The sequence below is a fragment of the Prionailurus viverrinus genome, chromosome B4 (assembly GCF_022837055.1).
Source record: "Prionailurus viverrinus isolate Anna chromosome B4, UM_Priviv_1.0, whole genome shotgun sequence".
In the NCBI taxonomy this organism is placed as follows: domain Eukaryota; kingdom Metazoa; phylum Chordata; class Mammalia; order Carnivora; family Felidae; genus Prionailurus; species Prionailurus viverrinus.
The window spans coordinates 21,252,633-21,265,564 of NC_062567.1; the positions used below are offsets into that span (position 1 = coordinate 21,252,633).

At 41.4% G+C, this 12,932-nt stretch overlaps 1 protein-coding gene across 1 annotated transcript in view; it reads left to right on the forward strand.

Moving 5' to 3' along the window:
• GAD2 (glutamate decarboxylase 2) overlaps positions 1–12,932 on the forward strand; it is an 83,838-nt gene that overhangs the window by 22,379 nt on the left and 48,527 nt on the right. The window contains exon 8 of the mRNA XM_047866918.1: positions 2,686–2,765. Within this exon, the coding sequence (XP_047722874.1) occupies positions 2,686–2,765 (80 nt within the window). The remainder of the gene's footprint in view (positions 1–2,685; positions 2,766–12,932) is intronic.

A 12,932-nucleotide genomic window follows, 5' to 3' on the forward strand; every position in this document is an offset into this window, starting at 1 on the left:
TTAAGCTCTGCTTGTAGGACTAAACTGATTGTCTGCTCAGGAAATTTTCAAGTCTGGTCACCATTTGTGTTTGGTTTTAACAGTGCTTAGGAGCTCCTTCACTGAGGGGCTTCATTTGAGTGGTTTGTGCTTGCTCAGTGGGCAGCTGGTCCCTCTGTTCTGTGCCATTTCCCCCTGAGCTCTTTCTTCTGGGGGTCACCCGGGGATCTGCTAATGATGCAAGAGAGAACACTTTTTTGTGTTGTTGGGGGAGTCATGCATCTTTACAAACCCAGTTAAGCTTTCTCTCCTAGTTCCCAGGTATCTTGGTAACGACTGTCTACTTTGTCTTTCTGATTGTCAAATGAGGCTAATGGCCCTTTGTCATTACTCCTTGGGTACACTGGGCCTTTTAAACTCCTCTGTCCAGGGCCTCATTTATTGGTTTACATTATTTGCTGCTGTTATCAATGTGATTTCTTCTTGCTTATTAGACACATCCCCTAAAAATATATATGTTAATAGTTCCTATGCTGCATATATAAGAATTCAGATGAGTCAAAAGTGGGCATTCAGAGAGAGTACACTCCAAACTCTAACTTAAAATTCCAGTCAGCAACCCTTTGGAGATGTAAATTGAGGAAGCAGCTCTCCTTTCGGACAGCTTAATGATGTGTAGTTAATAGTAAGAGGCTGCTGGGCAGATGCCATACAGCTGGGCTTAGGTTAGCCTCTCTCAGTTTTCCAAATTGCCCTGTGATTACAGCCATTGAGATTCAGAATCCTACCCTCGATCAATAACCAAAAGCACAAACAAAGATCTGGCAGTGGCTTGTCAGTGTGGCCTTTTCTGCACACTATCCTCCTCAAGCCAGTGACTGATGCTTTTTCCCTGCTCCTGCCTCAGGATGAGAGGTCGCCTACACAGCAACTAGTTCCTGCGCCAAGTCTGGGGTAAAGAGTGCTGGATTTAAGGCCAACTTCTCTTGAGTGCCCACAATTTCACCGAACCTGAGAGGCACTGAGTGTAATCTCTTGGTAGGAAAATATAAGCCTGGAAGCCATATTGTACATAGCTCCTGGAGTCAGTTGACTTGTTTTTATGCCTTATATGTAGAATTGGTTTGGATTATTGTCTGTTGGGGTAGCAGGTCCATTTATAATTTCCAGGGTCTTATTATCTTCACTCAGAAACTCAAGTGAGGGGCCCCTGGGTGGCTCAGTTGGTTGAGTGTCTGACTTGATTTTGGCTCAGGTCATGATCTCATAGTCATGATATCGAGCCCTATGTTGGGCTCTGTGCTAGGTATGGAGCCTGCTTGGGATTCTCTCTCTCCTTCTTTCCCTCTGCCCCTCCCCTGCTTGCCCATGTTCTCTCTCTCTCTAAAAAAAAAAAAAAGAAGAAGAAGAAAGAGAGAGAAAGAAAGAAAGAAAGGAAGAAAAAAGAAAAACTCGAATGAATTCAACAACAACCACCACAAAACAACCTGTTCAAAAATGGGCAAAAGACTGGCATATGCATTTCTTTAAAGACAATGTACAATGTGTGCCAATAAGCACACAAAACTTTCAACATCAGTAATCATTAAGGAAATACAAATTGAAACCTATAATGAGATACCGCTCCCCCCCATTTGAATGACTATTACCAAAAAACAGAAAATAACAACTACTGGCAAGTTTGGGGAGAAGTTGGAACCATTGGGAACTGCTGGTGGGGATGTAAAATGGGGCAGCTGCTATGAAAAATAGTATGGCAATTCCTCAAAAATAGAATTACCATTGACCCAGCAATTCCATTTCTGGGTTTATACCCAAAAGAATTAAAAGCAGGGCTCAAAAAGGGATATTTGTACACCCATGTTCATAGCACCATTATCCCCAATGGCCAAATGGTGGAAGCAACCCAAGTATCCACTGATGGATGAATGGACAGACAAGGAGACTCTGGCACAGGCTGCAACATGGATGAAACTTGAGGACGACTATGCTGAGTGAAATAGGCCAGTCACAAACTAACAAATACTATATGGTTCCACTTACATGAGGCACCAAAGGTAGTCAAATTCATAGAGACAGAAAGTTCAGTGGTGGTTGCCAGGGGCTGAGGGAGGGAGGAATGAGGAATTATTGTGTAATGGGTACAGAATTTCACTTCTGCAAGATGAAAAGAATTCCGGAGACGGATGGTTTATGATGGTTGCACAGCTACATAAACGTACCTAAGGCCGCTGAACTGTATACTTACAACTGGTTACGGTGGTAAATTCTATGTTATGTGCCTTTCACCACAGGTTAAAAAAACAAACCTCAGGGGCGCCTGGGTGGCGCAGTCGGTTGAGCGTCCGACTTCAGCCAGGTCACGATCTCGCGGTCCGTGAGTTCGAGCCCCGCGTCGGGCTCTGGGCTGATGGCTCAGAGCCTGGAGCCTACTTCTGATTCTGTGTCTCCGTCTCTCTCTGCCCCTCCCCCGTTCATGCTCTGTCTCTCTCTGTCCCAAAAATAAATAAACGTTGAAAAAAAAAATTGAAAAACAAACAAACAAAAAAAAAAAAAAACAAAAACAAACCTCAATGGAAGGATGCCATCTTCTCTCAGCAAGCGAGGTTTTTGAGGGAGATTAAAAATAAAAGAGAAAAAAAAAACAGCTGAGGGAATGGATCTTGAATTTACACACAACTAATTATAAATGTTTTTTTTTTTTAGAGTCATTTTTCTCTTAAGAAGGGAGCTGCAGCTCTGGGGATTGGAACAGACAGCGTGATTCTGATTAAATGCGATGAGAGGTGAGTGCAAATCTGCAACCCTTGTTGGTTGGCAATTTGCAACTTCCACATGTATTATCTTTTAGTCCAAAAATAGGCATTGGCTGGGGGGGCAGCAAACCTACCTCCATCCCTGCTTATGTTTCGCTGTTTCTTTTTCACATGGGCTCTTGCTTGGAGTCCTGGGATGTTGTTCCTCAATGCCGTGGAGCATTTCATGGTCCTTGACTGAATTGGAACCTTTGTTAAATCAATCAAAATATTCTGCACCAAGAAGGTGCAGAAGGACATTCATCACCTGGGCACTTAAGCAACAACCAGCAGTTTGAGCACTGATTTATGGACGTATCATCATTCTAGGTGCCACGATTGTGTGAACTTGATGGACTGATTACAGAAGGGGGGACAGTTTAGTGAGCAAGAAGTAAATGATGCCCCAGCAACTCATCCACTCTGTGCTGGAACCAAAGGGTTCTCATAAGGAAAATCCCTGCCTTAGTAGGCATGCAAATGTCATAGGTATTCTGGAAATAGATGTAGGGAGCTTAAAAGGCCTTTCCACTATATCCATGTAAATTTTCACTAGCCTATAGGTCTGTAACCTATAAAAAATTAAATGTAGTCTCCAAAGAATTAAGACATTTCACTAAATTAGAAGGAAGCTACTCAACCATTTATTTTTTCATAAGTATTTATTAGACAGACATTTGTGATTGCCCACCATATCATGAGGCTTCAGAAAGCATAAGGTATAATCCTGGTTCCCTGACAGTATATGATCTAGGAGAGATGGGGTCGCACCAGCAGGAGACAGTTTTATGGTTGAATCATGTGGCACAGAGTACATACTCTGTACATTGGTAAGGCTTGGAAGGCTCCATGCAGCAAGGAGAACTTGTGCTTTCAAAAGATTTTCAAAGCTAGGGATGAAGTGGATGGGGGGAGGGGAAGATGGGGGCCATTGCAGAGGACTGAACACTACCAGCAAAGCCCCAGAAGTAGGAGTCAGCTTGTGGGGCTTGAGGAACGGGGCCTGACCAGAGGCATTGGGGACGAACAGCCATGGTGAATCCAGTGGGCCATGTGGGATTTTGAAAGCTCAACAAAACAAACTGATTAATGACACCTCTCTCTCTGGGAGGGAAAATTACAAGGGATTGCCACTTTCTTGTTCACACCTTTATGTCTTGCCTGACCTTATTTGATTGCTTACAATGAATACATGTTACTTTTACAATCAGAAAAAGTGATTTTTTTTTTTCCTTGTGATGGGGGTGGTGAGGGGAATGCTAAACTTAGCATTTGAGTTTGTTGGGTCAGTAATAAAGGTAACCCGAAAGCATTTTTATCTGAGAAGAGCATGATCAAAATCATCCTTCAGGAAGCAGGAACAGGAGAGACCTAGGTCAGTGAGGCTGGTCATGAGGCTCTAGCAATACGATGGGTGGGAAATTATTATGAGGAATGGAGCCAGGCAAGCACATTTTGAGGAAGGAGATATATATATATATATTCTGAAGATGTTTTCAAGTTTTGTGGGGTTTTTTTTTGAGTGGGAGGGAGAGAGAGGGAGAGAAAGAGTGCATGCGTGGGGTAGAGGCAGAAAGAGAGGGAGAGGGAGAGAATCTCAAGCCCCCAATGTGGGGCTTGAACTCATGAATCTTGAGATTATGACCTGAGCCAAAATCAAGTGTTGGGTGCTTAACTGACTGGGTCACCCAGGTGCCCCAAAAAGTGCTTATATTTTTGAGACTGCCAATACTATAAGGTACTTGAGAACCGAGATTTAAGAAGAAAACTGGCACTGGAAAGTTAGCAAAACCTGCTAACTGGGAATAAAACTTTAGGTGACTAACATTTTTCTCAATTGGTAGCCAACTTTTATGCTCGCTTCGGCAGCACACATACTAAAATCTGTAGCCAACTCTTAAAAGGAGCCTAGAGTCTGAGGAAGAATCATCTAGACAGGCCCTAATTACCTGACCCACTCAGTCTTCTAAGCCAGCCTGGTCAGCAGGTGTTCTTGACTTGAATCCCAGTGGTCTGGCAGATGACCTGGGAGAACAGAGGGAACCCTTCACTCCTCAAGGCATCGATATTACCGCTTCTACTCCTGTCAGATTCAGGTTTTAACAATGCAAGGGGCCTTGGAGTGAGTCAATGAAACCAGCCAACCAGGCATTTCCGGGAGCCAAAGCGTGGCCTGAGGACTACTGACTGAGGGCAGCATCATGGTCCAAAGAGAAGTGCAGGCCTGGAAGAAGGAAGAGCAAGAAGAAAAAGCAAGAATGTTGCAGGAACAGGGAACACAGACAGGGCTGCCGGGAAGAAATGCCAAAAGGTGCCTATCATTCACCAGCAGCAGAGAAAGGAGAAGAAAGCAGAGAATGCTGGGAAACCAGTGGGGTCAAGAATCAGTGACTAGCCAAGTGACCTCACATTTTCACGTCAAAGAATTTTATATCAGCGATTTTAGAAACCACTAGAAAAACTAAAACATAATGTTAAAAATTACTGGTTTTTATCACAAAATACCCTGCAACCTCCCTTCCCCTTACATATACCCATCAGGAGGGTACAGAGGGTAGGAAGTTAGGGCTATGGGGACTTTTTCTCCTTCTTATAATGAGACTTATGGGATGGATGGGGAAGGGAGGAGAGAGCAACACAGGAAGAAGAATAAGAAGGAGAAGAAAGAAAAAAAGATAAGAAATAAGAGATGGGAGAAATGAGGCCCAGGAGGAAAAAAAAATTGCAGTGGAAGTATGAAGTGAAGCAAGGAGGAAGGAAATACAATTGATCCTTGAAAACATGGGGGTCAAGGGGCACTGACCCCCACCCCCATCCTGTGCCGTCGAATTTACACATAACTTTTGACATCCCAAAAACTAAACTACTGAGAGCCTGCTGTTGACCAGAAGCCTTACTAATAACATAAACAGTCAACACATATTTTGTGTTATATGTATTACATACTATATTCTTTCCATAAAGTAAGCTAGAGAAAAGAAAATATCATTAACAAAATCAGAAGGAGGGGCACCTGAGTGGCTCAGTTGGTTAAGCATCTGACTTTGGCTCAGGTCATGATCTCACGGTTCAGGAGTTCAAGCCCCATGTCAGGCTCTGTGCTAACAGCTTAGAGCTCAGAGCCTGGAGCCTGCTTCAGATTCTGTGCCTCCCTCTCTCTCTGCCCCTCCCCTGCTCACAGCCTCTCTGTCTCTCTTTCTCTCTCAAAAATAAATAAACATTAAAAAAAACCAGAAGGAAAATACATTTATTGTATTGTACTGTATTTATGAAAAAATACCCACATGTAAATGGACCTGCACAGTTCAAACCTGTGTCGTTCAAGGTCAGCAGGTAGAGGGAAAGGTGAGTGGGAGTAGGAAGCACATGAGAGCTTTAAAGAGGACTAAGTGATCATTTTTACCATCTGAAAGGAAATACATGCTTACTTTAAAAAATACAAAATAACGGGGCGCCTGGGTGGCTCAGTCGGTTGAGCATCCGACTTCGGCTCAGGTCATGATCTCGCGGTCTGTGAGTTCGAGCCCCGCGTTGGGCTCTGTGCTGGCAGCTCAGAGCCTGGAGCCTGTTTCAGATTCTGTGTCTCCCTCTCTCTCTGACTCTCCCCCGTTCATGCTCTGTTTCAAAAATAAATAAACGTCAAAAAAAAATTTTTAAATACAAAATAACAGGGAAAAATTGTAATTCCACCACCCAAAGATTATCACTAATTCCATATTTGTGTCAAAACCTTGAATATCTTTTTCAAACCATAGAGGTGTGGGTTTTTTTTTCTTTTTCTTAAAGGTTTTTAATGTTTATTTATTTATTTATTTTGAGAGACAGAGAGCAAGCAGGGGAGGAGTAAAGAGAGAGGGAGAGAGAGAGAATCCCAAGCAGGTTCTGCACTGTCAGTGCAGAGCTTCATGCAGGGCTTGATCTCACAAACTGTGAGATCATGACCTGAGCCGAAATCAGGAGTCGATTTCTAGAGTCAGACAATTAACTGACTGATCCACCCAGGTGTGCCCCTCTTTTCCTTTTTTAATTTACATATTTGTGGTTATGTTTCTTTTCCTAGCTAGACATGATAAGCATTTCTCCACGTTATTACAAACATGCTTAACTACATAATATGTGAGGAGTGACTATGTGAGAAAGCACAGAAGTGATAGTACTTTGAAGGGCAGACTCCAGAGCTGGACTGTTTTGACACCCTATCCTTCCTATCTCAGCTCCAGCACCAGCTTGGACAGATCCTTATCTGTCTCACTTTTCTTATCTGAAAAAAGGAAAAAGGAAAGGCCCTGCTTCATAGGGTTGTTACGAAGATTAAATGTTTTCACAAATGTAAAATGCTAAAAATTATATGTAGTAGAAAGCAAGCACAAAATATTACTCCCCTCGTGTTCATTTCCTCGTTTCTGGTGTTGCTGTTATAAATAACCTTTCTATCCCTCAGTGAATATTCTTATGTGCCCAGGACTTCTCTATTTATGATTATTTCTTAGTACAGTTGCTAACTGAAATTATATAAATATTCTTAAGGAAAGTGATACATCAGACCATATTGCCTTTCAAAGTTTTTGCCAGTTTATTCTCCTAGCAGTATTGTATGAGAGCATGTTGGGGGGAAAACTCAAAGCTGTGTTGGTAGTGAAATGCAGTCTTTAATTCTATATTGATAATTCATATCATCTCTACAGAATGAGTTTAAGACAGAGTGTGGCCTAATGGATTAAATGCAATTGAAGTGTTTGGGGTCAGGAGCCAAGGAGCAGGCTTTGGACAGTCATTCCAGTCATCCCGACTGGACAGTAGCCACCCTTCCAGTCGGAATCAGTTAAAACATGCTTGGCAGCCATTTTGTTTTTATTCTTTCCCCTCCTTGTGAAAGTCAGATGTGCAGTTCAGGAAATCACTTGAGGCTGACAAAGTGTGTATCTGCATTCTCGTTTCTCCTAATGTGCTTTGCAAAGTGCATCCAGGTTTTGCAAAACATGAACCTGGACCTGCTCTGGAAGACATTCATTTCTTACAGTTACTCTGACTCTGCATGTTAGTCTGTCAGTGGAGGGGGTGATAGGTTTTATCTTGTTCTCGGCAGATGGTTGACTTAGTAGAAAGCTCACAATGAAGCAAAATGTCCTAGTGAAGAGTAGTCTGTGCCTTTCTTTCTTTTTTTTTTTCAATTTTTTTTCATGTTTATTTATTTTTGAGAGAGAGAGAGACAGAGACAGAGACAGAGTGCAATCGAGGGAGGGGCAGAGAGAGAGGGAGTCACAGAATCCAAAGCAGGCTCCAGGCTCTGAGCTGTCAGCACAGAGCCTGACGTGGGGCTCAAACCCATGGAGCATGAGATCATGACCTGAGCCAGAGTCAGACACTTAACTGGCTGAGCCACCCAGGCGCCCCTGTGCCTTTCTAACAACAAGCCCAAAGCCACATATGGAAGAAAATACTGCAAGATACTGTCTCTTAATTAGTAATCGCAGGGGCTCAGTTTGGTAACCCGTTCAAAGTGAAACATGATTCTCAGTTAAAACTCAAATAAAGAGAACTACATAATAAATCTTCATTTATTTGGAAAAGGTTGTTTCAGAGATAAAAATCAAAAAGCGTATTTAACTTTGTTATTACTCTAATAAGTAAAGTAAGGCAATGGAAAACTGCATTTCACCATGTCTTACATTTGAATGCAAAGAGTGCTCTATTTTTGTAAAAATTGTTAAATTCAAAAGAGGAAAATGTGCTAGATGCATCCTTGATTTCCTAAGATCTAGTTTAGAGTTCTTTTTCCTTATAGCCAAAAAGTTGAATCTTCACAGTATTGAGATTAATGGATTTTTATTTTAGTGTGATTAGGTCTAATATTTTCTGGGATCCAAATTAGTGCTTCATTGATGGTGTCTAAGGATAGAGAAGAAAAGTATGAGTTAATATCTAGAGAAAAATAAATATTTGTGAAAGAGGAGTGAGTGATATTTTAGAATTGGATTAGGCCACTAAACAAACAGATGTTTCCCAAGAGTTCAGACAGCAGAGGGGAGAAAACTTCTATACAGAGTTCCCATATGATAGATGTGGGAGCCTTATGAGAGGCTTCTTTGGATGTAGGCAGTGGCCTTGACTGGAAACACAGTCGCGAACAAGGTTGACATAGTCACAGATGCTACAAAACTTAGTCTAGTGTGCAAAGGCAGACTTGGGAACATGGGATAACACTTGAGAAAGGTATGTGCTGTGTGAGGGCAAGTACAGGTTGCTATTGATTCACATGTAATTCTACATCCAGAGGGAGGATGATGGGAATTAGCTAGTGAAGAGGAAAGAATGTTCCAGGCAGAGGCCATGGCACATTCTAAGTCATGGATGTGAGGGAAGTTGGCTTGCCCAAGGAACTGAAAAGAAGTTCTGGGGAGAAATGGTCAGAATGTCCTCATCATGAAGGATTCTATGAGCCATGTTTCGACTTTAGGTTGAAGACATGAGATGTCACCGAAGGGTTTTGAGCAGCAAAGTGACATCATATTTTACCATTAGAAAGATCATTTTAAATACAGAGTGAATTGTAGGTTGGAGGCTGGAAGTTGGTAGCTGCGGCAGTGATATGAGTTGGTGCTGAATGGTGCTGACCTGACGTCAGCTGGAATGAATGCTGGAATTAATAGGAATTATTGACTGGTTGGTATGCAGGTTGAAAGAAGAATCAAGGATGAACGACAGCCTTCTGGCTTGTCAGCTAAGTCTGTGTGGTGCTGTTCTCTGAGATAAGGAACCCTGGCCAAAGTGAAAAGTTCAAGTTTGAATATGTCGAGTTTGCAGAGCTTATAAGATGGCCAAGTGAGGATTCAGATAGGCATTCGGAAATATGAGCCTGAAGCTCTGAAATTACACAATGGAAGCCACACAGAGTGGGCCTAGGAAAGAACTCTAAGTAGCACCTACATTTCAGGGATAAGCAGACTTATGGGAGTCTTGCAGTGGAGACTGAGAAGGAACAGCCAGAGTTGTTAGAGGAGAATCAGGAATGGGGGCCATGAGGGCCATGAGAATCTTTCTAGAAGAAGTGGTTAACGGCCTCAAATGCTACCAATAGATGAAATTGAGGGTCAACAGCTGCCCATCAGCTTTAGTTATGAGGAGGTAGCTGGTGAGTTTGGTAAGAGTAGTTTCAATAGAGGGGTGGGGCACCTGGGTGCCTCAGTTGGTTAACCCTCTGACTTCGGCTGAGGTCATGATCTCACAGATTGTGAGTTCAAGCCCCACATCGGGCACTGTGCCGACAGCTCAGAGCCTGGAGCCTGCTTCAGATTCTGTGTGTGTGTCTCTCTCTGCCCCTCCTCCACTCATGCGCGCTCTCTCTCTCTCTCTCTCTCTCTCTCTCTCTCAAAAATAAATAAACATGAAAAAACATCAATAGAGGGGTGAGGGAAAAAGGCAGTTTGCAGTGGGTGAAGGGCGGGTGGAGGGGAGGGAAGAGTGAACAGATATAGACAGCCTCTCTAGAGGTTGAGCCATGAAGGGAGGCAGGGAGGATAGAAGCTGGAGCAGGTATTGAATTCAGGATGGTTTTTGGTTTCATTGTTTTAAGGAGGGTGCTTAAGGCATATTTCACTGTGAGATGAAGGACCTGCTAGGGAGAAAAAAATGTGAATTATATGAAAAGAAGGGATAAAATAGAAGTTAATTTCTCTTGTGAGTTCCTTATTCCTTTGGCTAAAATCGTGTAGGGTCTTTTTCTGCAGAACTCATAAGAGCTCTGCTGTTATCTTACATTATACAACTAGAAGGAAGCTAGAGAGAGAAAACAGGAGAGAAAACAGGCTCTGGAAGGACAAGGGAAAGATTAGGGACCTGTGAGTGGGGGAGGGGCAAAGCCCTGGGCTTACACACACTGTGTGTGTGTGTGTGTGTGTGTGTGTGTGTGTGTGTGTGTGTGTGTATCACATTTTCCTTATACCTAGTAGTGGAATTATTTGATCATATGATCATATGGTATTTCTCTTTTTAATTTTTTGAGGAACGTCCATACTGTCTTTCACAGTGGCTGCACCAGTTTGTATCCCACCAACAGTGATTGAGGGTTCGTTTTTGTCCACATCCTCATCAACCCTTGTTCTTCCTTGTCATTTTGATTTTAGCCATTCTAACTGCTATAAGGTTGTATCTCATTGTGGTTTTGACTTACATTTCCCTGATGATGAGAGGTGTTGAGCATCTTTTCATGTATCTGTTGGCCATCTCTATGTCTTCTTTGAAAAAACATCTGTTCGGATCCTCTGCCCATTTTTAATTAGATTATTTGATCTTTTTGTATTTAATTATCTAAGTTCTTTTTATATTTTGGGTACCAACCCCTTAGTGGATGTGTCATTTGAAAATATCTTCTCCCATTCTACTGAAGGGTTGTCTTTTTGTTTTGTTGATGGTTTCCTTTGCTGTGTAAAAGTTTCTTATTTTATTGTAGTCCCAAAAGTTTATTTTCACTTTTGTTTCCTTTGCCTTAGGAGACATATCTAGAAAAAGGTGCTATGGTTAATGTCAGAGTGGTTTCAGGTTTCACATTTAGGTCTTTAATCCATTTAAAGTTTCAGTATGCATGCTTTAGAGTTCTGTTTCTCTCCGTGTATATAATTCAATATTATATCTTGAATGTAACAAATATTTTAATATTACAAATATAAATTATATGTATATTATAGATACAGATTTTTCTGAACCATTTAAGAATTCCATGCAGACATCAGGCCACTTTGCCCCTTAATACTTCAATGTGCATTTCCTAAGAACAAAGATACTCACTTACATAACCATAGTACAATGATCAAATTCAGGAGATCTGCCCTTGACACAAGACAATTATTAATCAATATACCTTATTCAAATTTCATCAGTTGCCCCAATAATATTCTTTAGAGCTATTTATTCCCAGTCCAAGATCACACATTACGTTCAATTGTCATGTGTCTTTAGTTTCCTTTAATCTGGAATGTTTCCTCATTCTTCCTTTGTCTTTCATGATATTGATATTTTTGAAGAGCATATTTATTTAGAAGAATATTTCTTAATTTGGGTTTGTCTCATATTGCCTCATGGTTAGATCCAAGCAATGCATTTTAGGCAGGAATTCCAGGGGGGTGACCCTTGTCTTTCTCAGTTGTTCCTCCTCAGGAGGTTTGTCATGTTATTAGTAATGTCAACTTAGGGTAGTGTCTGCCAGATTTCTCCCCTGCAAAATGACTATTCTTACTTTGCAGGTTATCTTCTAGGAGGTGCTTCACAACAATATAAATATTCAGCTCCTCCTGAAACATTCACTCACTAATGTAGCATCCATTGAAGGTTCTTGCCCGAATTATGACTATGATGGTTGCAAAACAGTGGTGTTCTAACTCCATCACTCCTTCTCTATTTATCAGTTCCTGTCATTCTACTATAAGGAAGACCTCTCCTCACTCTGTGTGTGTATGTGTGTATGTGTGTATGTGTGTATGTGTGTGTGTGTGTGTGTATGTGTGTGTGTATGTGTGTATTTACCATGAGTATGGACTCATAGGTGCATTTAGAAATTAATTCTCTCTAGTGGTGCCTGGGTGGCTCAGTCAGTTAAGCATCTGACTCTTGGTTTCAGCTCAGGTCATGATCTCGCAGTTCATGAGTTCTAGCCCCTCATGGGGCTCTGTGCTGATGGTGAAGAGCCTGCTTAGGATTCTCTCTCTTTCTCTCTCTCTCTCTCTCAAAATAAATGAATAAACTTTTTTAAAAAAAATTTAAAGAAATTAATTCTTTCTAGCACTCTCTCCCCATTTTTCCATCTCTTATTCCTCCCTTCAGGGTTTCCTTTAAATTATCTAAATTGTTGTAAAACCTTATAGAAAACAAATCTGAGCAAGACAGGTGATACCTGGTTGGCAGAGGACTAGAGGAGTCACTGGCCATCCTTGTAATTCAAGATTTCTGTTAGGTATTATGATGAATACTTGTATACCACAAAGTGAACGCTTATGTTTTTGTATAAATTTTAGTTTTTTATTTTCACACATCTCTCAGCTTTATAAATTACAGTTAGATAACATTTCCTTGTGCTTATTAAGTACCACACTTTATCATTCTGTTGATTTAAACAATTGAAAATGTAAATAATCTGGGGTCATTATACTCTTTTATTAAATTAGC